This window comes from Diuraphis noxia, unplaced genomic scaffold, assembly GCF_037042655.1.
Source record: "Diuraphis noxia isolate RWA-SAM2 unplaced genomic scaffold, SU_Dnox_SAM2 contig0002, whole genome shotgun sequence".
Lineage (NCBI taxonomy): Eukaryota > Metazoa > Arthropoda > Insecta > Hemiptera > Aphididae > Diuraphis > Diuraphis noxia.
Window position 1 is genome coordinate 59580974 of NW_028301712.1, and position 24119 is coordinate 59605092.

General features: G+C 29.2%; 5 protein-coding genes across 6 annotated transcripts; 4 read left to right on the plus strand and 1 right to left on the minus strand.

Moving 5' to 3' along the window:
* Window positions 1-494: 494 nt before the first annotated feature.
* Window positions 495-4019, minus strand: LOC107162493 (uncharacterized). The gene is made up of 4 exons (XM_015509429.2): window positions 3438-4019; window positions 2361-2483; window positions 2105-2257; window positions 495-2032 (listed from the first exon to the last, which is right to left on the minus strand). Exons 1-4 carry the CDS (start codon window positions 3571-3573, stop codon window positions 1773-1775), a joined length of 672 nt encoding a protein of 223 aa, XP_015364915.1. The 5' UTR covers window positions 3574-4019; the 3' UTR covers window positions 495-1772.
* A 3939-nt stretch (window positions 4020-7958) lies between these two features.
* On the plus strand, window positions 7959-9561 carry LOC107162511 (putative pseudouridine-5'-phosphatase). Its single transcript, XM_015509457.2, has 5 exons — window positions 7959-8208; window positions 8286-8419; window positions 8556-8774; window positions 8834-9066; window positions 9155-9561. The coding sequence occupies exons 2-5, from the start codon at window positions 8362-8364 to the stop codon at window positions 9329-9331; spliced, it is 687 nt and encodes a 228-aa protein (XP_015364943.1). The 5' UTR covers window positions 7959-8208; window positions 8286-8361; the 3' UTR covers window positions 9332-9561.
* LOC107162512 (pseudouridine-5'-phosphatase-like) lies at window positions 9467-11421 on the plus strand. Of its 2 annotated transcripts, XM_015509459.2 has the most exons (5): window positions 9467-9605; window positions 9668-9778; window positions 9849-10067; window positions 10591-10823; window positions 11078-11421. In XM_015509459.2, exons 1-5 carry the CDS (start codon window positions 9602-9604, stop codon window positions 11252-11254), a joined length of 744 nt encoding a protein of 247 aa, XP_015364945.2. In that variant the 5' UTR covers window positions 9467-9601; the 3' UTR covers window positions 11255-11421. The 2 variants fall into 2 exon arrangements, with proteins under 2 accessions (XP_015364945.2, XP_089077846.1); XM_089221720.1 differs by lacking the exon at window positions 9668-9778 and having other exon boundaries at window positions 9587-9605.
* A 155-nt stretch (window positions 11422-11576) lies between these two features.
* On the plus strand, window positions 11577-16965 carry LOC149058735 (uncharacterized). Its single transcript, XM_089221719.1, has 2 exons — window positions 11577-15699; window positions 16420-16965. Exons 1-2 carry the CDS (start codon window positions 14754-14756, stop codon window positions 16446-16448), a joined length of 975 nt encoding a protein of 324 aa, XP_089077845.1. The 5' UTR covers window positions 11577-14753; the 3' UTR covers window positions 16449-16965.
* A 330-nt stretch (window positions 16966-17295) lies between these two features.
* LOC107162484 (pseudouridine-5'-phosphatase-like) lies at window positions 17296-24103 on the plus strand. The gene is made up of 4 exons (XM_089220407.1): window positions 17296-17841; window positions 19133-19351; window positions 22012-22244; window positions 23912-24103. The coding sequence occupies exons 1-4, from the start codon at window positions 17778-17780 to the stop codon at window positions 24101-24103; spliced, it is 708 nt and encodes a 235-aa protein (XP_089076533.1). The 5' UTR covers window positions 17296-17777.
* Window positions 24104-24119: the final 16 nt, after the last annotated feature.

Genomic DNA, 24119 nt, shown 5'->3' on the forward strand with positions numbered 1-24119 from the left:
ATACAGCTATTATCTCGAGGACGAGTTTAGTCATAGAAAAACATATAATAACACTAAAACGAAATTGTTAAGTACCTTCATATATATATATATATATATATAGTAGGTTAACCCCGTTCGGCGGAAGGTCTCCAAGTTTCGAATTCGCACCATCAAACGTGGGAACCACAAACGTACGCGAACACGTGAGAACGACAATACTATGGCTATTGTACTACATTGATATATTCTTCGCGGCCGAATGGATATTGAGTGCGCTCGTAGTTGTTCCAAGGGTAGACGTCGACGACGTCCCGCCGAGCGCGCCCAAGGATTTTTCGATGGCCATTAAGTATGTTTAGGTGTTAACCAAAAACCAAGCGAAACGCATTGATAATAACGGCTATAAAAACGATTGTATTTCATCACAAATAAGACGCAAGTTAGGCAGTGCTTCATTGGAACAGGCTGTTAAATAGTTAAGAAACACAGATGAAAACCAATCAAAAGTCGTATTGTATATAAAAATATGAATTATATGTATATTTGTTATCAATTCGGGTCGTATGTTTAAAAATACAAATAAATAAATTTTTAAAAAAGCTGTAAAAATAATAATAAAGCAAATGATATGTAACCTTGGTATGACGAGTATGAAAATCATAATTCTCGAAGTGTATACATAAAATACTAATTAGTAACATAGGAAAGCTTAAAATTATAAAAATGACATTGTTCAATTTTTCAAAAAAATCACAACTTATTAATTATTATTTATACATGGTAAGAAAATTCAATATCATATATTAGGTGAATTTTAAGTTTTATATTTTCTTTAAATTCAGATCATGGACTTAATTCACCAGATTATAACATTAGTTAAACATATAATTTATAAAACAAAAAAAAAAAAAAATGGACGGAATTTATTCATTCAAGAATTACTCTACTCAACTACTATACTAAAAAGACGGCATGGTTACATTTTAAAACAATCATAAGATCTAATTGTGACTGGTGAGGAGTATTCAATTGGAACAACTTAAACCTTTATATAAACAAAAATTATGTAATCACTGGACAATTTATTTTTTATGTATTACAATTTTAGTCCATAACAACTTTAAGGCATACTTAACAAATTAGTATAAAAAATACATAATGACCTAATTGAATTACAAAAATGTTAAAGTATTGTTGAACATTTTGCTGAAATCATGTAGCAACAGTCACTAAAATTAACTTAGAATTAAATGGACGGATAATTGTTAATCTAACTATAAAAATATACATAATATACCTTATACAATTTATTTTTACAAGATTCTCAATTATTATTTTTAATCATACAATCAATTAAAAATAAATTATTTAAAAATAATAATTATTGAAATTCTTACATTTTAAATTAAATACTTGAGATTCTTGTGTTTATAAGTTGTACATGCCTATCCAATATAAATTGCACATCAAATTCAAAGTAAGATCTATAATTAATTTATTACAGTTTGTCAATAATTGTATAAACAACCAAGTAACAAATTATTTTGAAAAAGCCATTCTTAAGAATAAAAATTCATAGGTGTCTCCATTCATACTATACTTAATAATATTTGTTATCCAAACAAATACCAAGTGTTTTCTATGCAAAGTGAATCGTTCGTGTAGACATTTTTGAAGAATGTCAATGAGTCTATGTTTAAGAAGTGCTCAATGTACATATTCATTAAGAATAAATTAATGAAAACGTGCAAATGATGCTACTAGAGATTTGAAAATAAAAATTTGGGAATTTATATGTCAGTGTGAGACGATTGTTTTAAGTCATCCACATCATAGTTGTAATTGGCTCTTTGAGTAGCCATTTTTTGACGTTTAATCTTATGTACCCGTCCCTCAATTACATACAATATTCCACTGACATAAAGAGCAATAGTTCCTGCAACTGCTACTCCATAGCTCCAACCTATATCATTGTGTTCCCAATGTGGCATCCATACTCTACTGTCTCCATCTATTCCAAATATTATCAGAGCAATACTACCGCATATCGCTGAAAATAATATTTTTTATCAAATTATTAGGTATGTTATAAATTAAAAGACAACATAACACTATGTTTTACCTGCAGCTATGTAAAGTATTCCAGCTGTAAATAGAATTTGAACATAACGTTCATAAGCTCTATTTAGATACATATAAAGTGTAGTGTAGAATAAACCAAATACTGTTAAGAGAACACAAGCAGAAAACCAAAACTGAGTGGCAATATAAAAACCTAAGGAAAAAAATTTGTATTAATTAAAAAATCTCACATTGAAGTACAAAACTTTATTTATTAATGGTGAAAAGTAGAATTAAAAACAAAGTCATAAACAAACCTTTGAATAAAATATCATAGATAATATAATATTCTTCTTCAAACACCCACCAACAGCTATGGAATTTTGTATCGTACCAATGACGAGCGTCCTCAAATTCTTTAAAACATACTACCCATAGACCTATGGATAAGAAAACAGTATAATAAATTATAATAAAATTAATATTTTCATTAACTTTTGGTCATAATTATTACAAAGAGGAAATAGCCGAGGAATAAGTTAACATTATTTATTTCAGAAACTTGAAACAATATTCAACAATGTTTTATAAATATTAATAAAAAAGAATCAACAAATTTGGATAATATTAACTATTGTTATTAAAATGCTTAATAAATCTGGATACCTACTTACGGATTATTTTAAATAATATTATATTTAAATAACTTTATCATCAATTGAACAAAAAATACTTAACTATTTTTGATTTGTGAATCAGTTTTTTCAAATATCAAGTAAATTAAAATTACTATAATTAAGCATAAATAGTAGGTACTACCTATAAGATACGAAAACATGACATCTAGCGACAAAAATATGATAAAAATTTCCAGAGCACAATTAGGTATCAATTAAATAATTATAAGCATTTGAAACTTGCTCAATGAATAAAAATATTGTTGTAAAAAATATCTAAACATTTTTCATAGATTCAAGTTTCAACTGCAAAAATGTGTTGAATAAAAAGGCCAGTGACCTCAATGGTTAGAAACCAGTCTGTCAGAATAGAGGATACAATACATAAAAATACATAATTTTATTGATTATATTTCAAACACCCACATAGTTAAAGACTTTAATAGCTTAAACCTATATCAATACGCTAAACAGCGCAAAAATTAAGTACCTACTAACTATTTTTGAACAATATTAAAAATATTTGAACGCATTTTTTAAAATCCCCAACACAGATGGCGCACTTATAGACACTCGGGATGTAAATATTTCGTTTTGGGACATGCGAAATTCTCTACTCGACGGGAGGGACCAAAAAAAATGCGAATTACTATGTGAGCGCCCCTAATTTGGGCGTGACCCTGCGGGCGGACCAGCCTGCGCGCGCGCTATACTAACCGATCCTTTCGAATTTCGGGTGCTCTAATTTCCCATCCGTGACCAACCAGCTCTTTGTCGTGAACGCCAACAGGACCAAAAACGCTCCCAAAACCGACAGGCCGACGGCCGTCAGACCGTTCCTGGACTTGGCCATAGAAATCACTGGTACATCAAAACGCGGACTGAAGTTTCAAGTTTTGAAAAAAGACAACAAAACTGGGAGTGTCCTCCAACTTGGACGGCGGCGGTGGCGACGGGGACGGGCACAAACAACAACAGCGGTTATCACTCACCGTAATCAACATGTGTTCAGGGTGGCAAACGTGAATCGCGCGTTTTTCCCGTTCTAACGATAGAAATCCGGTTTTTTACCGAAGTTTCGCGCGTGTTTTTTTCTTTTAATTTATGCTAATACAATTTTGCGACGACATTCCGGGCAGGATGAAACAAAAAAATGATGTGAATACTCGTTTTCGGTGATTTCCGCGTATAATATGACCAGAAAAAAAAAATTTCGGAGACAAAGGATTCAAATTCTTAATAAACTACTCGCTCTGAAACGGCGGCAGCGTGCACATAAACAACCACGGACGACAGACACGTCGAAAGCGGCGCGCGCGAAAAACGACCACGCGATGACGACAACTGTCGCAAGTACATAGGTGGGGAGGCTAAGTACCAGAGTACCAGACTGCCATGTCGGACGGACGTGTGTGATCGTTTTTTTTTTTTTTTTTGGCCGTAGAAAACTGGTTGCGGAATGATTTGAATACTTAATACGATATCATAGTCTACTATAGACTACTATTACTATATACTATATGTGTATATAGTATGTTCGCTTATTACAGTATTACACGAGAAACCCGTACGGATCGATCGTTGTACGTTGCGATCCGTTTGCGGTATGCGCACTCGGTTGAAGGCCAAATGGAAATTAGGAAACCCACCGACGCGTCGACGATAAAAAATTTGCATTTAAGCCCATGTGTACTATATATAATACAGCGTATATTTATGAGTTATCTTGCGGGCCACTTTGTAAATACATAACAATCCTGCGGGCCAAAAGGTCATCAGCCAAAATATTAATATAATCACATATATTTAATTTATATAAAATTAAATTATATAAATAAAAGTATTTAATACAAAAAAAAAATGGAGTAAACATTACTATTTAGTGAGATATTTGTTTCTCAACTCGTTCACTAATCTTTTAAAAATACAATTTGCTATAAGCTAGTGTCTACTCGTATATATTTTTATCAAATTAGATTAGAATTATTAGTGTTTATATAATTTTTTTTTGTAAATACATATTTGATAAATGTCGCGGGCCGCAAAACTTTCCAAGGCGGGCCGCGGGTTGGCCATCCCTGCTATACAAAGTATATTTTTACATTATTTATACATTTAACTATTTAACTAATTAGTCAACTAATATTTTGTTTTTACATAATTTTATCTCATTGAAAATTAACATGTTTAATATAAAAATAAGTATAAATATTATATTCAGAGTGGAGTGATATGAATGTATTTTTAATTTCATAATACGGAGTGGTACATTTTACAGAGTACTTCGATACCTACGACCTACCTAAAGGCACGGGATGCTAAATGATTTAAAGGCAAATTTTAAAATATGTAGATTATTTGTAAAATATTAAAATACTTTATTTTGTTTTAATAAAATATTGAAAATACGTAAAAAATGTAAATACTAAATAGGCACCAAGTTACAGTATTCAAACAAAATTGTACAATATTAGATAAAAATTAAAGACAAATCAGATCAAATAGATGCTGTAGCATCCCAGTCAGTCCGCGTCTGCTTACCTACATAAAAATTGAATTCTAAACAAGTAGCTAATTATAGCTTCTAAATATTTAAAGCTTAGATGTGCGGAGAAGTGGTCGAACGTTTTGAGGGATACCCCGGCTTGTGCGGATGTGCCACTCTGATGCTTTACACATTCTACAGACACTACAGTCAGTTAGTTAACAACAAATAACAATCATTAAAACTTTATTAAGTTAACTACCTTTATAAGTTATAACTGCAGTTACTGCCATGAGTTATTGATGTTTCATTTGTAAAATAAAACTGATTTAATGTACGTTCAGGTCTTTCTGAATAATAACAATCAACACTTATAAGTTATACCTAACTAATTAACTACTCGTTCGAATTTCGACTTTTATGTTTCAAAATACTTCAAAAAAATTTTGCCTTGAAATATGAAACTAAATAAGTTAGGAAAATCATTGCGATGGCGCTACATCTTTCAGATTCTATTCCATAAGTGTATTTTAATATTACACAACGCAGTTAATTATACAATTACATAGACAATTTAATAATCTTTATATTTTTGTACCTACTTTTTAATACTGGCTAGTATGAATTAACAGACAAAAGAATCGTTATTAAACATTTAAACTATTTATTTGTTAAACTGTAGTATTAAGAGGACGTGATACCACCAATTTTGAAGTGTAAAAACATCCTTGCGGATAATAGTGATTACTGGTCGAATAGTGGATATAGAGCAAAATCACCTATAATACATTTTAAAGTTAACAATATTTTGGAGATAACATCATATCCTTTTTTCAAAATATCGTATAGTAAAATACTTACAGTTAATTAAAAAAAGTAAAATAAATGGAGACTTATACATTTAATTAGTCAAGAAATAATTTAAGTAATCAAAAACGGATATGAGGTTATCTTCAAAATTTTGTCAGCTTTCTTTTTTGATATAGGTATTTTTACAAAAAAACCACTCAGAAATCCATATTCTTGGAACGCGCAAAACATGTTTTATAAGAAAATAAGATTCTCTTTATACTCTATAATTAAGAGTATTTCTAGTTTTTCGTTTTGAATTAAGAATATCTATTCATTTTAAAATGGAAAAATTAATGTCAACAGTCGTAACTTTATACTGGGCGTCAGGACACTATAGTAACAGTGATTGATAACTATAAAGATCTAAGGATATAATTGTGTTAAAAATATGCAAAATTGCAATGAAAAAGACATTAAAGGTATACATAATAACATATATAAAATATAAAATCATTAATTATTAAACGTAAATAACATATTACACGATGAACACTAACAAATAACAAAATTAAAAAATATTATTTAAAAAAATTATAAAAATAAGTATTAAAAAATTAAAATGTAATATTTTTCTGAATTAAAATGTATAATTATATAATATGCTACTAAATTGTACTCTTGAAAATTGTATCGTCTGTTACTTCAAGTATGTTTTCGTAATAAAAAATTACGTTCAAGGGGTATAAGGTAACAAATCCATAAATTATTATTTACTTTTTCAGTATATTGATTATGTCTTCGTAATGTATCTTTATATAATTTATATTATGTTATATTATTGATTGTAACTTTAAAATTTAAACTGGTCACTTAATCGCTTGTGTGCGATTAACATTCTTTAACTGTTGTTATATAATTATTATTTGTCCGTTATAAATTGTCATCGAGCTATAATAGTATTCACTAATAGCCAATAAAAAAAAGATTTTTAAACATATTATTTTAAGAAATCTAAAATGTATGTCGTCTTTCAAAAAATAAAAATAAAAAAACTATGCCTATAAGAATTGGAGTAATTTATATTTTTTTAAAAATGTTAAAACTGAAATAATTAGTTATTATACTTTATTAGTGTTGACGAGTCTTCACTTAAAATAATTTAATGGATCACTCTGTATTTAATGCGGGGGTATTTAATATTATGATGTCAAAAATTCTGAAACTCATAACGACGACAAATAGTGAAACGATCGTGCTAGCCGAAGGTCGTTTACATCGAGATCAATTAATGCACAGACTTACATAGTAGGTATTTTACATATCAATATAATACAGTTAATTATTATTAATAATCGCGTCCGGCTAACGCTAACCGCTTTACTGACATGGTCACGCAATTAAGTTTTTCGTTCACCGCGAGCAATTTATGTCTTGATCTTTTGAATTTTTTTTTTTACTTCGATGCGAATAACTTATGTGTTTTTGATTTAGTCATGAGGACATGAGATATGAACGCAATTTAGTGTACACTATAGTACACTGCTCAGCTTTAGGGCACGGTACACCCATGGCCTACAGACAAAATATGCATTTATACAACATTTTTATATACACAGTCTTGTTTAGAGTTTACAAGCCGTCGAAACCGGGACGGCTATAACATGATGTAAGGCAAGCATAATATTAATTATTATGCCATTTTCCGTAATTAAAGGCGTTATCAGCCTGCCATCATTCCATAAAAATATTATGCTATTACCACTTTTACCCTGGCTTTAAATCATACTAATTTTATAGGCTACGAAAGGTTAGGAGTTTAGGACTGTGAATTGTGATTAATGATTATGTTATTATTATGACAACGAGTAGCAAACGTGCAAACGAGCCGGGACGAAAATACGAAAACGATATAGATCAGCGCCCCGACGGCCGACAAGACGTACTAACTACTAAGACTGACAGACGACAGTGTAGATTACGACGGAGTATAGAAATAACTGTGGCTGAGTGTGGCTGCCGGCTGCTATTATCAAAATATCAAGTCGTGCACTCGTGTTATTGTTCTGTGGTTATAGTGGATGTAATTTCAAATTTTCAATATAATAATTAATACTATTTAAGTGGGGTCTAGGGTGAAAGTAGAAACGTTCAAATTTCGTAGCGGCAGTGATATTGATTATTGGGCGTGCGATTCTCGCGTATATAAATAGGGTGAACGAAATAGTTTTGATTACAAACACTGACTTATCAATTGGTTTTCGAAGAGCTTGTAATTTTTTTTCTTTCAGAACTTATTATATTTTGCTTATTTCTTTCATTGCTCGCGTGTGTCGGAAGTGCGTCGCTGAAAATCGAAATAATACTATGTCTAAGTATACGCCAGTGACTCATGTCATATTCGACATGGATGGTTTGCTTTTAGGCGAGTACCTATCTGAATTAATTTCGATTGCACAAATTAATGAAAAAAATAAAAATGTTTTTTTGTGCATCTGTGCCGTCATAAAAGGTACTATACTGTTGGATAAAGTAAAAATGTTATAAATTTTGCTTTCCAGACACGGAAAAGGTGTACTTATCCAGCATTACCGAAGTATTGAAAAATCACGGTAAGGACTACTCCAATGAGTTGCGAGTACGTGTTATGGGAACGATACCAATCAACACAGCTACAATCATCATAAAAGAACTGGAAATGGACATAGATCCAGTCGATCTTCTTGCCGAATTCTATGAAAATCAGATTGCCAAAATGGAAAACGTTCCATTTTTGCCAGGTTTGAGTCTATTTTGTGTGTGATTTTTTGTTTACCAATGATATTAAGACTATTTGCAGGAGCTGAACGGTTAATCAATCACCTACATACCAACAATGTGCCAATAGCAGTGGCTACAAGTAGTGGTAAAGATACTTTTAAAGTGAAAACAGCAAACTATCAACACATCTTTTCAAAATTCCATCACATTGTACTTGGTAGTGCAGATTCAGAAGTAAAACAGGGAAAACCAGCTCCAGACATATTCCTGGTTTGTGCATCACGGTTTGATGATAAACCTCCACCACAAAAAGTAGGCTATGCTTTGATGTTTGTTGCAATATTATAATATGTTCAGTTTCATAATGCTAAAAAATATTTATTTTGATAATTTATTACAGTGTTTGGTATTTGAGGATGCCCCAAATGGAGTTACAGGTGCAAAGGCTGCTGGCATGCAGGTCGTTATGGTTCCAGATAAAATAATTCCTAAGGAGAAGACTTCTCATGCTACTCAAGTGATATCTTCATTGTTGGATTTCAAACCTGAAGATTTTGGGCTACCTCCGTTTCCCTGACTGCCAAATTTTAACTATCCATAAAACTGTTTAAATATATAATTATTTTTTAGTAAACAAGATAGAAATATGAATATTTATATTTATATGTATTATTTAAAATTGATTTACACGAGATTTATTTTGCTGACTTATGTTTTTAGTGTTTTGTATAAATCAGCTGTTTGTTAACAATCTAGTCTTATCTCTGTAGACTGTAACTGATTAATAAATAAATTGATAATTTAATATTTCGATTTGAGTAAATTTTTTTTAAACTTTCATACAAAAATGAGTAAGTTAATCAATCATATTAACTATTGGGATTTAAACTAATTATAGTTATATAAATTTCAGGATTTCCTGTAGAAATTACTCAAATTGTCAAAAATGTTTGTCGTTCATTTAGTACCAAGAAGTTACACCCCGTGTCTCATGTAATTTTTGATATGGATGGTGTACTTCTAGGTATTGATCATTGTTGCACTATATTATTTTGTTTAATAATTCATTATTTATTACTATTATGTAAATATAGACACTGAAAATATACACAAGCAATCTGTAACAGCAGTGGCATCTAAATTTGGTAAAACCTACAATCTGGACTTACGTTACAGGGTGTTAGGTGCACCTGAATTTGATGGAGCTAAGATGGTAGTTAATGAATTAAATTTACCAATATCGATTGAAGAGTATATAATTATGGTTCATGCATTTGAAAATAAAATTTTATCTGATGTCGGTGTACTGCCAGGTTTGTAAAATGTATTTCCTATACACTAAAAAATACCTTTATTTAAAACATAAGTATTATAAACTTATATCTAAAAAATAGTTCATATTAGTTTAACAATCAAACTTAGTTACTACTTTTAATATTATAGCTATTTATAGTGGTGGGCATGTCCGGATTTTACAGATTATCTGAGTGGATTATTCAACTCAATTTTGCTGTTCAATGACTCATTTTTGTAAACTAATGATATTTTAATTCTATAATATAATTTTCGGCCATGGGTATACCAAATTTTGAACGCATTTTAAGTACCAAAGATATCATAAAATTTAAGTATTAATTTATTGTTAAATTTTCATTATAATAAAATAAAATAATTTATTTTACCATACATAAAAAGTAATTGTAAGCTTAAAGTCACATAAAAGTAAATTTATAAATCCAGATAATTCAGGAAATCTGAATAAGAATTTGATTTAAATCTGGATTTGGATATTCGGATTTCATGCCCATCCCTAGTTATTTATACATAATATTTCAGGTGTAGAACGGCTTGTGCGTCACCTTAACAAAAACAAAGTTCCATTTGCTATAGCTACTAGCAGTACTAAAAAAAGTTTTGACTTAAAAACTTCTAAACATAAATCGTTGTTTTCACTTTTTGACCATATCGTCTGTGGAGGATCTGATCCAAAGGTAAAAAATGGAAAACCTGCTCCAGATATATTTCTTACATGTGCCTCTAGATTTCCTGACCAGCCACATCCAAATAAGGTTGGTACTTATATACTCTATGTTTATTATTTGTTACCTTACTGATTTTCATGAGAATACAAGACCGTTTTTCGCTTGTCGGATTATCTCACGTCAGTTTGTTCAGCCATAAAATCCCTTCCATGTAATCATTGGTCATTTGTGTTTTGTTTGGGAATGATCGGCAGCAACTGAATTAGTTCTGAACACGGTTTCGTTTTGTTGTGAAAATTATTATAATTTAGTATCTTAGTAATGTATTGCTTCTTTTTTAGTGTTTAGTATTTGAGGATTCTCCAAATGGGGTACGAGGAGCTAAAGAAGCAGGAATGCAGGTAGTGATGGTACCAGATAATTTGTTATCAAAAGATTTATGTACTGAAGCAACTATAGTATTAGGCAGTATAGAAGATTTTGTTCCAGAAGTATTTGGTTTGCCATCATTTAATTGACTGTCTTAACATTAATCTAATGGTTAATCTTTTGGTATATTTTTCCTAATGAACACAATTTATTGTTTTTAGTTTATTAAGTTTAGGCGTATAAAAACTGTTTATTTTTGTTAATATGTACCTATAGTACTGTTTGAATTTTAATATATTAAAAAGTTGTTAGATGATTTCATATTTTCTAAAATGATCATAATATTATATAATAGAGTTTTGTTTGTCTCATAACTAATTATAAATTTAGCTTTTTTGTGCGAAAAACTTTTTTTCCTACATCTGACAGACTTTTTGTACTAGTAATTTGTAGTTTTGCATCATCATCTATTTAGTTACCTAGCACCACAGGTGTCTATATTAAGTATATTATAATAGTATAATATATATATATATATGTGACTTATACTACTACTAACAAGTATGATTGCAAAGAAAAATAATAAATTTCTCGTTTAGTGCATATTATTGATCATTAATATTGGTGAATAAGAAATATTTCATGACTAGAAGACTATTCATAAATTCTCAATTAACTATTATATTATATTATATATATATATTATATTATGTACCCTAATTTTATCTTCAAGTAAAATAAGTTATGATTTATAATGCAAATAGGTTGTCGAGTTAAAAAAATGTTAAGGTCTATGCATAATTGTATAGCATTATTGTTCATCATTTAAAATATTATGTGATTCATAAGTTGATACATTTTATTAGTACAGTCTTTGATTTGCGCATTTGCAAGTGGTGCACTAGCACAGGCCACAGAGCCAGAGCCGCATTTAACGAGGGGCAAGGAGGGGCAACTGCCCAGGGGCGGCAAATTTTATGGTGTTCGATAGGGCGGAAAATTTTTAAGGATCAACATAAAATAAAAATTAAGGGTAGCATATTTTAATTTGCCCCGGGGCGGCAACATAGCTTAACGCGGCACTGCACAGAGCCCCCAAATTAAGTCTGTGATTTATTGTAATATTTTATTTTATATATAATCTCATCCTAAAGAAAACATTCTTCTGGATATGAAAAAAGAAAGTTGGAAAACAATCCTAATATAATGTAAGAATTAGAAAAAAAATTTGGTTTATGGATATATATATATATATGGACAGAACAGAAATACAAAAATGTTCCAAAAATATATTGGATACATATTCAGATGATTTAGGTTCTGATAATTTTGAATGTGAACTGATTCAGTTTCAAAAATTGAAAAAGTCATTTCTCGGTAATAAGTTTTTTCAAGATTCCCATTATTGTTTGAAATATATTCAATGAATGACTATGCACCATACTTTTCCCAACTTGGACATTATATTACAAATATATTTATCAATGCTGTGCACGAACTGTTGTAGTGAACGTTCATTCTCTGTACTCAAACGTATAAAAAAATTGAATGCGCTCTAATTTAACACAAGAAAAACTGGACTCTTTATCATTACTGGCAATCAACCATGATGTTATTAAACAGTTAAAATTTGAAGACATAATTGCTGAATTTGCAAAAAAAAAATAAGAAAAAAAATGTCTATTAAGTACCTATAATTAAATAAAGGGATTTAACTTTTTATTGTTAAATATTTACCTATTATTATTTTTAAATTTTTCATTTAAAAAGGCCCCCAAAGTTTATAGTGCACAGGGCCCCTATTTCACTAAATCAGGGCCTGATTAAATAGGCTTGTCAAGACTTAACATGATAAATTTGTTCTCAAATTATGTTTTCTTACTAATTAATAGGCATATTTTTATTAATTAATGTATGTTGATATTTCTGCATAAGCATTTGGTAATGACAGTATCCATCGGGTATTAGCAAACATTACTATTTCTACAAATAATATTGTTAATTGATGTTGAAATGTATTAAAAAAGCACTAAATAGCAGCCCAGGGTATTATGCTTTCAAAAAAGGGAGAGGGTTGGAAGACATAGACTTAAAATATAGTAAACTATACTTAATGTATTATATAATAAATCAAATTTATACATTGTGTTTTTGTGTTAATAACAAAGTATTTTATTTTATTAATATACAATGCAGAGGCTAAGATTTTTAGTATATGATTTAGTAGATGATATAATTAATGTTTCTTTAACTATAGTGCCTAGTTAATTTATCCAATATATGACTAAAATTGAAGACAAGATCCACATTGACTTTCAAACTGAACACCATCTGACATCTGTCAATTAAAGGCTTATTGTCCATTGGCCTGATAACTAGTGTTAGAACTTAAGAGAATAAATTTAGCCATTAGATTTTGTGTAGAAATTACGGATTTTTCATATTTTTTTTCAGATAATTTTGAAAAATACTGGGGCGTGTTACCAAAGTACCTGCCAACTAAATTAAATTTTCTATTAGATACGATCCCATAAAGTTAATATCTAAGCATTTTTTTACTAGAATGACGTATTCTAAGACAATAAAATAACATCACATAGATATAAATAGATTATAAAAATATTTGATCATTTACTCATCAGTCATCATTGTTTAGTTTTTACCAGTTTGAAATTCTAAAATGAATATGTAATTCAAGTTTAACACATTTATTACAATGATCGAGGTAGGTATTCAAAACGAGATTCACTTGTCATCTTCAATGGTTTTTTTTATTTTTATTTTGTTTTATTTTACATATAATATGTGTATAAATTATATTTAACACACATGGTGAAATAATAAAAAATTTGAAGTGCAAATTATTTTTATTATCAAAAAACTTAATTTTGTTTTAACTAAATAATAATATACTAAACATAAATACATAATATATTATTAAATAAGGGTAGTGGCAGCCTGAGAATAGATTATTTGGTCGGCTAAATATAAAAAAGGAATCGCGGACGATTCGCCCCCCGCCAATTCGTCCCCGTCAAAAAACAAGTCCACGGACGTTTCGTCCCCGTCTATTATTAAGATAGGACATTTGGCCCCCGGCAGCTATATAGATTTATTTATATCTACCCATAGGACGTTTAGCCCCCGGTTAGGTTAGTTTAGGAAAGAGGCATTATTTTTTGAAACGGTATTAATTAATGTCTGAACAACTTCACTTTTTTCTATTTTTTTGAATATTTAATGCACGTAAATGTTTTTTTCTACCCACATGTTGTGTCACAATAACATTCACGAACAATTAATTTTAATATTAACAACCTACTTATTATGTTCTAAATTAATTAACTCAAAAAATAATATTAGTAAACTACCAAGTTAACAATTTTACGAACATTTATTACCTTTATGACATTATCGATAGATATTTATCTTAATCGAAGTTCTTCTTATCGACAGATGATATTGCTCGACTATTATTTATTTGTCAGACAGTGGAAAAATGTTATAAATGTTTCTATTTATATTGTAAAGACTAAATAATATTTTTTACCTACCCTGGATAGATTAGGTAGTATATTACACAAAGCACACTACGCAGTAATAGTTTGTCTGTAGTCTGTGTAATTGTGCGTCCGGCTTCAGTGAACTATGGAGGTGTTAACCACGGAAAGAAACAAGAAGAAATTAGTGCACAACGATTATTTATATTACAAACAAAAAAATGTGAAAATTGGTATCCGGTGGGTGTGTGTTCACAAAGGGTTATGTAATGGAACACTTACAACTGATGATGGAATTAATTTTGTTTTAAAGTTTGGAGATCACAATCATAAAGTTAATACTGACTTAATAAATGCAGAAAGAGCTAAATGTATTATGAAGAACACAGCAAAACAAAACTATGATATACCGTTTCGAATTTTTGCACTTAATGTAATCCCATTATCCAACGATAGCAGACAGTTAATTCCGAAAGAAGATTCAATGAAAAGGACTTTACGGCGTGTCCGTAGCAATATTTATCCTAAAATTGTAAAAATAGACGATATTATATTGGAAGGAACACAGTGGAGTACAACCGGCGGAGAACTCAATCCAGAGCCATTTTTATTTTACGACAACAAAAATAATAATAATCGTATTATAATCTTTTCTTCAAAAACGTGCCGCGAAATTTCATCTGAAACTAGAATTATTTATATGGACGGAACATTTTCAACTTGTCCTTCTGAATTTTATCAAGTATACATATTACATGCAAGCATAAATAATTTAATAATTCCGGTAATGTACGCTTTGCTTCGACGTAAAAATAAAGAAACTTATATTGAGCTATTGTCTGCAATACGAGATAAATTTGTATCGCTTTCAATAATTTCAATTGATTTCGAACAATCTGTAATACAGGCTATCAAGGAAGTATTTAATGATGGAGTATCGGTGCAGTTATGCTATTATCATTTAAACCAGTCCATCTGGCGAAAAGTTCAGGACTTGGGTTTGGCTACAAAATATAAAGCAGACAAAAACTTCAGATCAGCCGTAAAAATGATCCCTGCATTAGCATTTCTTCCAACCAATACTGTAAAAAGAGGTATGTAATTTAAATTTTTTTCCAATCATATTTTTGTTATATATATGTCGCATCCATTTCGCGTTCTGATCCGTTTCCTGAAATGGATAGAAAATTTGTCCAGTTCGCGAAACTTGTTCCGTAATCTGTACATACAAATGACGAAACTAATATACGTGAATGATTTTTATTAATAGAAACAACTTGTCGTAATAACCTGTGGTAATAATTATAATAATTATATGATCCTAGTAAACTTTATGTAATATTATATGATGTAAATTATCAATAAAAAAAAATATGAAAAATAATAATAATTATAATAATTATGGTATTCTAGTGAAGCTTACTTAAAGTTAACTAACTTTAAATGCTTATAATCATAATTATAATTATTATAATAATTTATTATAATTTATTATAATTATTTAATTTTACTAGCACAAAATTTACAACATATATTTCCTAAGGTGCGTTTCGCCAGCACTGCCACTTTCGAATTTTAATATCAAACATCGACAGTATTATGTACTTTTTTTTGTACAATTTTGTACAACTAAAATTAAATTTTGTACACTCCCCCAAACACGACCAAAACCGTTTTTCCTATGCACGTGCTGGAAAAACGTATCCCCAGCACTGCCAATGTCGAAAATCTAAAAAATTCAATTTTAAACTGGACAGTATTATGTACTTCGCCCCTGCATATACACATATTTCAGTATTTGGAATTTTTAATAGGGATGTCAATACTCTTCAATTTATCATAGACTTTTGAGGAATTGGAGGAAATTTTGGTGTACTTTGATTCTACATACGTTAATGGAACATACAAATCTATTCCTACAGAGTACGGTACGATCAGGTTAGTACGATGTCCGCCAATATTTTCTCCATATATGTGGAACGTATATAATGCCACGAAAGAAGGTTATGGACGAACTAACAATGTGTCTGAAGGGTTTAATAATAAATTTAAAAATATTGTTAGAATTAGACACCCAAACATCTATATTTTTATTGAGTCCTTACAGATGTGCAATGCATCTGCAGTGACTGCATTGTTAAAAAAAAAAAATGAAATTATAAATATGCCAAAAACAAATCCTTACGAAGATAGAATAAAACAACATTGTAATGACTTTAAATGTAATAATGACGATGACATTTTATATTTTTTTAAAAGAAAAAGTGATCTAATCTAATATGTCGTAATTTCATTTTAATCAGATTTTAACCTAACCGACAATTCGAGTAATAATAACCTTTTTTTTCTTTTATTTTATATTATATTCCTCTATATTATTTTGTTAATTATCAATTATGTATATCTATGTATAATTATGTATAAATTTGACAGGAATATGTAATCATATCATATTTATAATTTATGTTTACTTAATAAAATTATACCTAAATTATTATTATTATCAATATAATTGTTGTTTGCGTTTTAAAAAGAATTTAAATTTTAAGTTAAAAAAAAAAGATTTAAATTTAGTGATTTAAAATTCCAGAGGCCAAACGTCCTATGGGTAGATATAAATCTATATAACTGCCGGGGGCCAAATGTCCTATCTTAATAATAGACGGGGACAAAACGTCCGTGGACTTGTTTTTTGACGGGGACGAATTGGCGGGGGGCGAATTGTCCTTTTACCATAAAAAAGGCCCCCCTGTTTAAGTACAATTAGGGGCCTTGATATATTTGTTCAATACATTTTAAAGGTGTCCAATTGGCGATCGCCGTCTCGCGGACCTGGCCAGGCCATCACTAAACACGGGTTGCTGTATATTTTTAAATAAACATAAATAAGAAATGATAAAATTTCAAAAAATCGCGGGAATACAAAACGGTGAGAGATCGAATATTAAGTATACAGCTGATTGTCTTCGTGGTTTTTAGTTGTATCTATCCGTATCCAGTACCTACTTAAATTCATGTTTTAAATAGCAAAAAATACGTCTTACTCTGACACACTTCATCGCATAGGTATCATATTATATTTTTTAATGTTAAGACTTATTCGGTACTGAGTTTAAAATTATAGAGATCAGCACATAGTGATAGTGTGATTGAACATTCAACTGTTACAACAATGAGTATACCGGTATTTAAGCCTGTGACTCACGCCATTTTTGATTTGGACGGAACTCTTATAGGTAAGTAAAATATACATGTTTATACATTTAAATTTCACATTATTATGTAGAATTATTTTATAAACCTATATTTAATATTTTATTTTATTTTATTTGTAATAAGTTAATTAACAGCCTATTATACATAAATCATATATGTATTGACTTATATAAATTATAAATATATATTACATTAATAATTAGGAACACTAATAATTATAATAGAGTAGAATCTGCAGTAGTTTAATGTTAAATATTAGTATTATAATACGGTATGTTGAATATAGGTATATTGGTATATACTATAAATGCTAAATTGTATGCATAATAATAGTATATATTATGTATATAACGATAACGAATATAACAATACTCGTGTAATATTAAATATTATTGCGTGATTAATAAAAAGTAAATTTTTGAATACGTACGAGTTCGGGATCACTTACCACACATATATTTACAAGCAGTAGCGTACGCAGGATTTTAGTTCGGTTAGGGTTTTACATGAGTAAATAATTTTAGTAACAATAAACAATTTAAATAATTTGTTTAACAGTTTTTATATAATTAGTTACCTATAAGGCTATAAGTTATAACAAATTATAATTAATAATGAATTAACAATTTAATTTATATTAAGAATAACCAACAATTGATCGACTGTGTATTCAAATGGTGGTAAATAAGATATTTTTTGTAAAATGAACAAATTTCGGCGGTGGTCAGAACCCTAGAATCCTACCCCTGCGTACGGCACTGTTTATAAGATCCACATGCATACAGTTTGAAAATTGCCTATTTTGTACTCTTTAAAAACTGTTTATTTGTAATCTCATTAAAAGAAATATTTTTTGTTAGTTAAATAATATACTAAATAATAGTTTAAATTCATATAATTCTGAAAAGGAGATTTGTTTCATTTTAGTGTAATATAGATTAAAAAGAAAACTTTGAAAGAACAATTGAATTAAAACACGTAATTTAATACAATCAGAGAAATATTGCTATTTTTTTTTTAAAGTAATTAGAAGTTTTAAATCTATAAAATAAATTTAATACGTTTGTATTTTATATTTAAATTATCATTTTCCTACATTTGATATTTTTATGTAACTTACTACTTAGGTACATCAAAAGATGTAACTACATTCAAATGTTCAATTGTACACAATCCAACCGACTTACACAATTATTATGTTTTGTGTAATTTACTATCTAATATTTATCGAGATTCTTAATACTTAATATCTAGTTATATATTATTGGTAAGCATGTATAACATGTCAGTATATCACACTGTTGCGTTTAGATACGGAACGGATTCGTAGAAAAACGTTTACAAAAATTGCCAATGATTGTGGTAAAGTATTTCCTGATGATTTGAGTTTACAAATCCTCGGAAAACAAGAAATGGACGTCGCTAATTTGATTATCAACAAATTGCAAATGAGTTTAACACCTGAAGAATTATTAGAAAAAGCTCATATCGAGGAAGAAAAATCACTAAAAAACTTAAGACTGATGTATGGTGAGTATAAAATTACTTTTATAGCATTAAATCATTAAAATATAATATGTTTAGATGATTGAAATTATTATAAATATAAATTAAATAATTCACAAAACCACGTTACACTCAACACATCATAATCAGTTTTTTGAATAGGTATAAAATGTATAGCGTATAATAATGTTATAACGTACTGCAATTGTCTAATATTTTCATATATTATATACATACAACATACATATATCTATTTGGTTGCAAAAAAAATTACTAATCATTTAATAATTCAATAGTGAGTTAATGGTCCCTAAAATATGATTTTGTGGTCTATTTTTTTTTGGGCCATTGAATTTAATTAATTTGAATGAATCAATAAATTAATACATTTTTGTATGCAACTTTGCATACTAAATCACAATAACGTCTATACCAATTCAATATGATATAAGGTAAAAACTAATTATTGTCGACATATGAAATTAATTGGTATAATTTCTAGAAAAACTTAGAACTTATATACATTTAAGCTTTTACCAAAACCATTCGCTATGCTCGCGTATTATTCCTTTATTATAGTCATATAGACCTCATCACAACATTCACAACTATACATGGTTACCTATACAACTTTTTATTTACAGTTCAAAATGTTTTATTATTTATAATTTGCTTTGAAATTATTGAAGTATAGGCTCAGTGTATCTTGCTGATATAATTTTATAACATTTGAGACAGATTTATTGAAAACTAGACAACTTCATCGGTTTTCAAACTAAACATTAGGTAGGTACTTTTAAATTTTTTATATTTTATTACATATTTTTTTTTCTTTTTAACGAGTGGAAAGCGAATATAATTAAGTGATGATGATGAGTTAAACGTGTGTGTATTTTTTATATTTGATTTACATATATGTGTATACGATACCGTAGTCTAGAGCCTAGACCCTCCTCCGGGATCTGAATAAATTAATTATAAAAAAGTTTAATAAATTAAGTAAAATATTCATAGTAGACTTAGAACTACCGATCGATTTTTTTTTTTTTTTTGGGAGGTATATCTGCATAGAAATGGCGTTATCGTACCAAAAAAAAAAAAAAAAAAAACACAAAATATCAATAAAAACCTTAGAGTAATAAAATAGTAATAAAAACTTTAAATGCCATAGACGCATGTACCATGGAAACAAATAATAAAAAAAATAATATAACAAATTCAGGGATAATAATTTCTTTCGCTCTAATAGAAACCATTACTTATACTAGGTACGCGTTTACATGATACGAGTTGAACTGTTCTTAATTTAAACAGATTTTATTATGAGTCGACCTAAATTTTCTGACTTGTTTATATGTGAGTCTTAATAATATTAAATCGGTATGTTATAATATTCATTATTCTGAAAAATATGTTATCACTTATCAAAATAAAAGTGATCGGTTTAGAGTGTTTTCATGTACAAAAATACATCTGGACTTTATTTATTAAACCGATTTAATTTGGTTAAACCACATATTCGAGCGTCCTTAAAATAAAAACGGTTTATCTTATTAAGGTCGCTTTAAAGCGTTTACATGATACATGATTAGACCGCTTTAGATTTTAAACCGACTCTAATTGTGCATGTAAACGTAGTAACTAATGCCAGACCATCTATAAACAAAAATGTCCTTCGTAAATCCCAAAATGTCTGTTTGAGCACCTCCCGGGGTTGGGCCTATCATGTTTTAACTTAGCCTATTTTCTGCCCATAGGACTATATCTCTGTAAAAATGTTTAGACAGACACAGACAGACAGAAATTAATATACAGGGTGTCCCGTGAGGATTTACTCATTGCAATATCTCCCGAAATAATGGTGATATCGAAATATTCTGGTTTTCTGATAAGACTCACAGGGATAAGAAATACAATTATTTCATATATTTAATTGATTTTAATGTTTTGGTAACAAAGTTAAAAATATATTTTTTATTTAATTATTTCCAAAAAAATTAAAGATAGCCGTTTTGTAGAGTTTATTTTTCTGAAAATATTGACGTTTCAAAATTTTATTTTCAATAATTTTCAATAATTTCCTGATTTTTAATATTTTTTTTAGTTTCGAGAAAAATTGCGAATTATTTAACACCGTAATGTTATAAAACATGTGACCCGCCGCGCCGCGCGCATTCCCATACGTGTCATACAGCCGGCCCAATACCTTCCGTATTCCTAATAGTTTTTTTTTTTTTTTTTTTTTTTTATTAAAAGAAACTTTGTAAACAATTAGCTTCGACAATTATGATTATAAATATTACATAATTCCTAATAGTTATAAATTATAATCATATTTTATTTCTTCAAAACAAGAAAAAATATTAAAAATCAGGAAATTAATGAAAATACAATTTCGAAACGTCTATATTTTCAGAAAAATAAACTACAAAATGGCTATCTTTAATATTTTTGGAAATAATTAAATAAAAAAATTTATTTTTTAAATTTTTTTCAAAAACATTAAAATAAATTAAAAAATGAAATAATTGTAGTTCTTACCTTGTTAACCTTATTATAAAACCAGAATTTTGATATCTCCATTATTTCGTGAGATATCGCAATGGGTAAATCCTCGCAGGATACCCTGTATATATATATATATATAGATTATAGGTAGTATTTAATATGTGATAGCTATTTAGGAGTCGAAGATCTCTTGGAGCATTTCCACCGGCACAAGATACCTATGGCGATGACAACGAGTAGTTCGGAGGAGAGTTTCCACGTGAAAACGGATCATCTGAAGGACATATTCTCTGTATTCCATCATGTAGTCATTAGTTCTTCCGACCCCGAGGTAAAAAACGGCAAACCAGCGCCAGACATCTACAAAATATGTGCTTCTAGGTTTCTGGAAAATCCCGCGAATAGCAAGGTATTAATAAATACATCGTGAAATTTTTTAGTTAGGACATCAGCTAGGGCTTAAAACCGTTCTCAATAAAGTCGTTAATCGGCTCCGTTATGGGTCTAAAATTTTTGAAATCCGGTAACCGGTTATTGTTTAATTGTGATGTTTTGGTAACCGGTAAACGTTTCTTTAAAAATATTTCAAATACTATGATAACTGTTGATCGTTTAAAAACCATTGATAAGATTTTTTGGTAATCGGTTACCGGTTAAAACAGGTTTTTAAAAATTTTTTAATCATATTTTTAAAACAGTTTAAAACATATGATCGAAATAATGGGATTTTAATAAATCAAAAAAATAAATTACATAAAAAATGTTTATTGTTATAATTTTCTTATTTATAACTGTAAAAAACCGAAAATAAAAATAATAATTTTTCAAGATGACACTAAAAGTGATACATTGACACAGAAGTTTTTGGTTATATTATATAATATATTGCAGTACCCCAAAACCTGGGTCTGCAGATCGAACATTCTACGCTAGCCTTCGGACCAACCCTTGGAGTAAATACTGCAAATAACAAATGCAGTCAGGAGGATTTGAGCTTTGTACTTATACATATATATATATATATATGTGATATTCACAACAGATAAGCTATACTCGACGGAAAATAATTGGGGGAAAAAAATTTAAAAATAGCTGGAAAATAAAATTCAACTATAATGTAATCATGACATAATTAAATTACTAAATTCCACGAAAAACCCGTTAATTTTTTAGTCGGGAATAGGTTTTAATTATAAAACCGGGATTGAAAATACGAGGTAATAGCGCTTTGATGTTAATATTTAGATATTTACCTTGATTACCGATAAATAATAACCGTTTCCAAAACTAAAAGCGGTTATCGGTTTTTGGTTCTCAAATTTACGGTTTTTTACCGGTTTTCGTTACAAACCGGTTACCGGTTTTAAGCGTTAGTTTAGGTATCTTATTCAAGACTGTAAATGAAAAAAGATCAGGTGCATCTGCTAAATGTGATATGGTTTCGCAAAATCTCATGGCTATAAATAGCATAATTTTCCTGTAACTATTTTTTTGTTAAGGCAGAAAAAATTGTGGGGATTATCTATTACAATTTTTAATATTATTTCGAACTTAAAATAATTTGAACATTTTCGTGAGTTCAATGAATTTTGGTATCAAAAGAAATATATACTATCTTAAAGTTGATTGTTGAAATATTAATACATATTCATTGTGATAATTTACCCATGCGATCATGCCACTTCAAACTTTTAGATTACCAACATATTTTATTTTAAATATAAAAATAATAATATATACAAATTACGATCGGTATAAAATCAAACTTTAAATAATTTTAATTCTATTTTTTTTTATACTCCGACCCACGAGAGATCCGTACCGTTATTCGACCAAAAATAGTCCGATTCTGCGCATCCCCTGTGTAACGCGCCACGATTACGGCACATGGTGGGGGAAATTCCGTTGCTGACGGTTGTCGGGTTGTTCTCAGTCTGCGCGTGACGGCACTGGTCTCTCGTGGGCCGGAGTATATACACATTGGAATTGAATTATGATAATTATCACATGAAAAATAATAATCACATTATATATAGTAAATGTGCATATTAATATTATTATAAAATATTTATATAGTTTCTGGTGTTTGAAAACTCGCCGAATGGAGTGACTGCGGCATTAGCAGCCGGCATGCAAGTGGTCATGGTACCTGATCCCATATTGTCAATATGGCATAACATGTCGACCGCCAATGCTACGTATGTGTTAAACTCTCTAGAAGATTTTCGTCCGGAAATGTTTTCACTACCTCCATATTTCACTGGTTAGTGATTTTTTTAAGTTT

Excerpts from the sequence above, each read along its gene's own strand:
- LOC107162493 (XM_015509429.2), bottom strand. The coding sequence starts at position 3,573 with ATGGCCAAGTCCAGGAACGGTCTGACGGCCGTCGGCCTGTCGGTTTTG. Across the intron at positions 2,484-3,437 it reads CCCGAAATTCGAAAGGATCG|GTCTATGGGTAGTATGTTTT; the intron begins GTTAGTATAGCG and ends TCTTATCCATAG. Across the intron at positions 2,258-2,360 it reads CTATGATATTTTATTCAAAG|GTTTTTATATTGCCACTCAG; the intron begins GTTTGTTTATGA and ends TTTTTTCCTTAG.
- LOC107162511 (XM_015509457.2), top strand. The coding sequence starts at position 8,362 with ATGTCTAAGTATACGCCAGTGACTCATGTCATATTCGACATGGATGGT. Across the intron at positions 8,420-8,555 it reads CATGGATGGTTTGCTTTTAG|ACACGGAAAAGGTGTACTTA; the intron begins GCGAGTACCTAT and ends TTTGCTTTCCAG. Across the intron at positions 8,775-8,833 it reads AAACGTTCCATTTTTGCCAG|GAGCTGAACGGTTAATCAAT; the intron begins GTTTGAGTCTAT and ends GACTATTTGCAG.
- LOC107162512 (XM_015509459.2), top strand. Across the intron at positions 9,779-9,848 it reads TATGGATGGTGTACTTCTAG|ACACTGAAAATATACACAAG; the intron begins GTATTGATCATT and ends ATGTAAATATAG. Across the intron at positions 10,068-10,590 it reads TGATGTCGGTGTACTGCCAG|GTGTAGAACGGCTTGTGCGT; the intron begins GTTTGTAAAATG and ends ATAATATTTCAG.
- LOC149058735 (XM_089221719.1), top strand. The coding sequence starts at position 14,754 with ATGGAGGTGTTAACCACGGAAAGAAACAAGAAGAAATTAGTGCACAAC. Across the intron at positions 15,700-16,419 it reads AACCAATACTGTAAAAAGAG|GGATGTCAATACTCTTCAAT; the intron begins GTATGTAATTTA and ends AATTTTTAATAG.
- LOC107162484 (XM_089220407.1), top strand. The coding sequence starts at position 17,778 with ATGAGTATACCGGTATTTAAGCCTGTGACTCACGCCATTTTTGATTTG. Across the intron at positions 17,842-19,132 it reads TTTGGACGGAACTCTTATAG|ATACGGAACGGATTCGTAGA; the intron begins GTAAGTAAAATA and ends TGTTGCGTTTAG. Across the intron at positions 19,352-22,011 it reads AAACTTAAGACTGATGTATG|GAGTCGAAGATCTCTTGGAG; the intron begins GTGAGTATAAAA and ends ATAGCTATTTAG.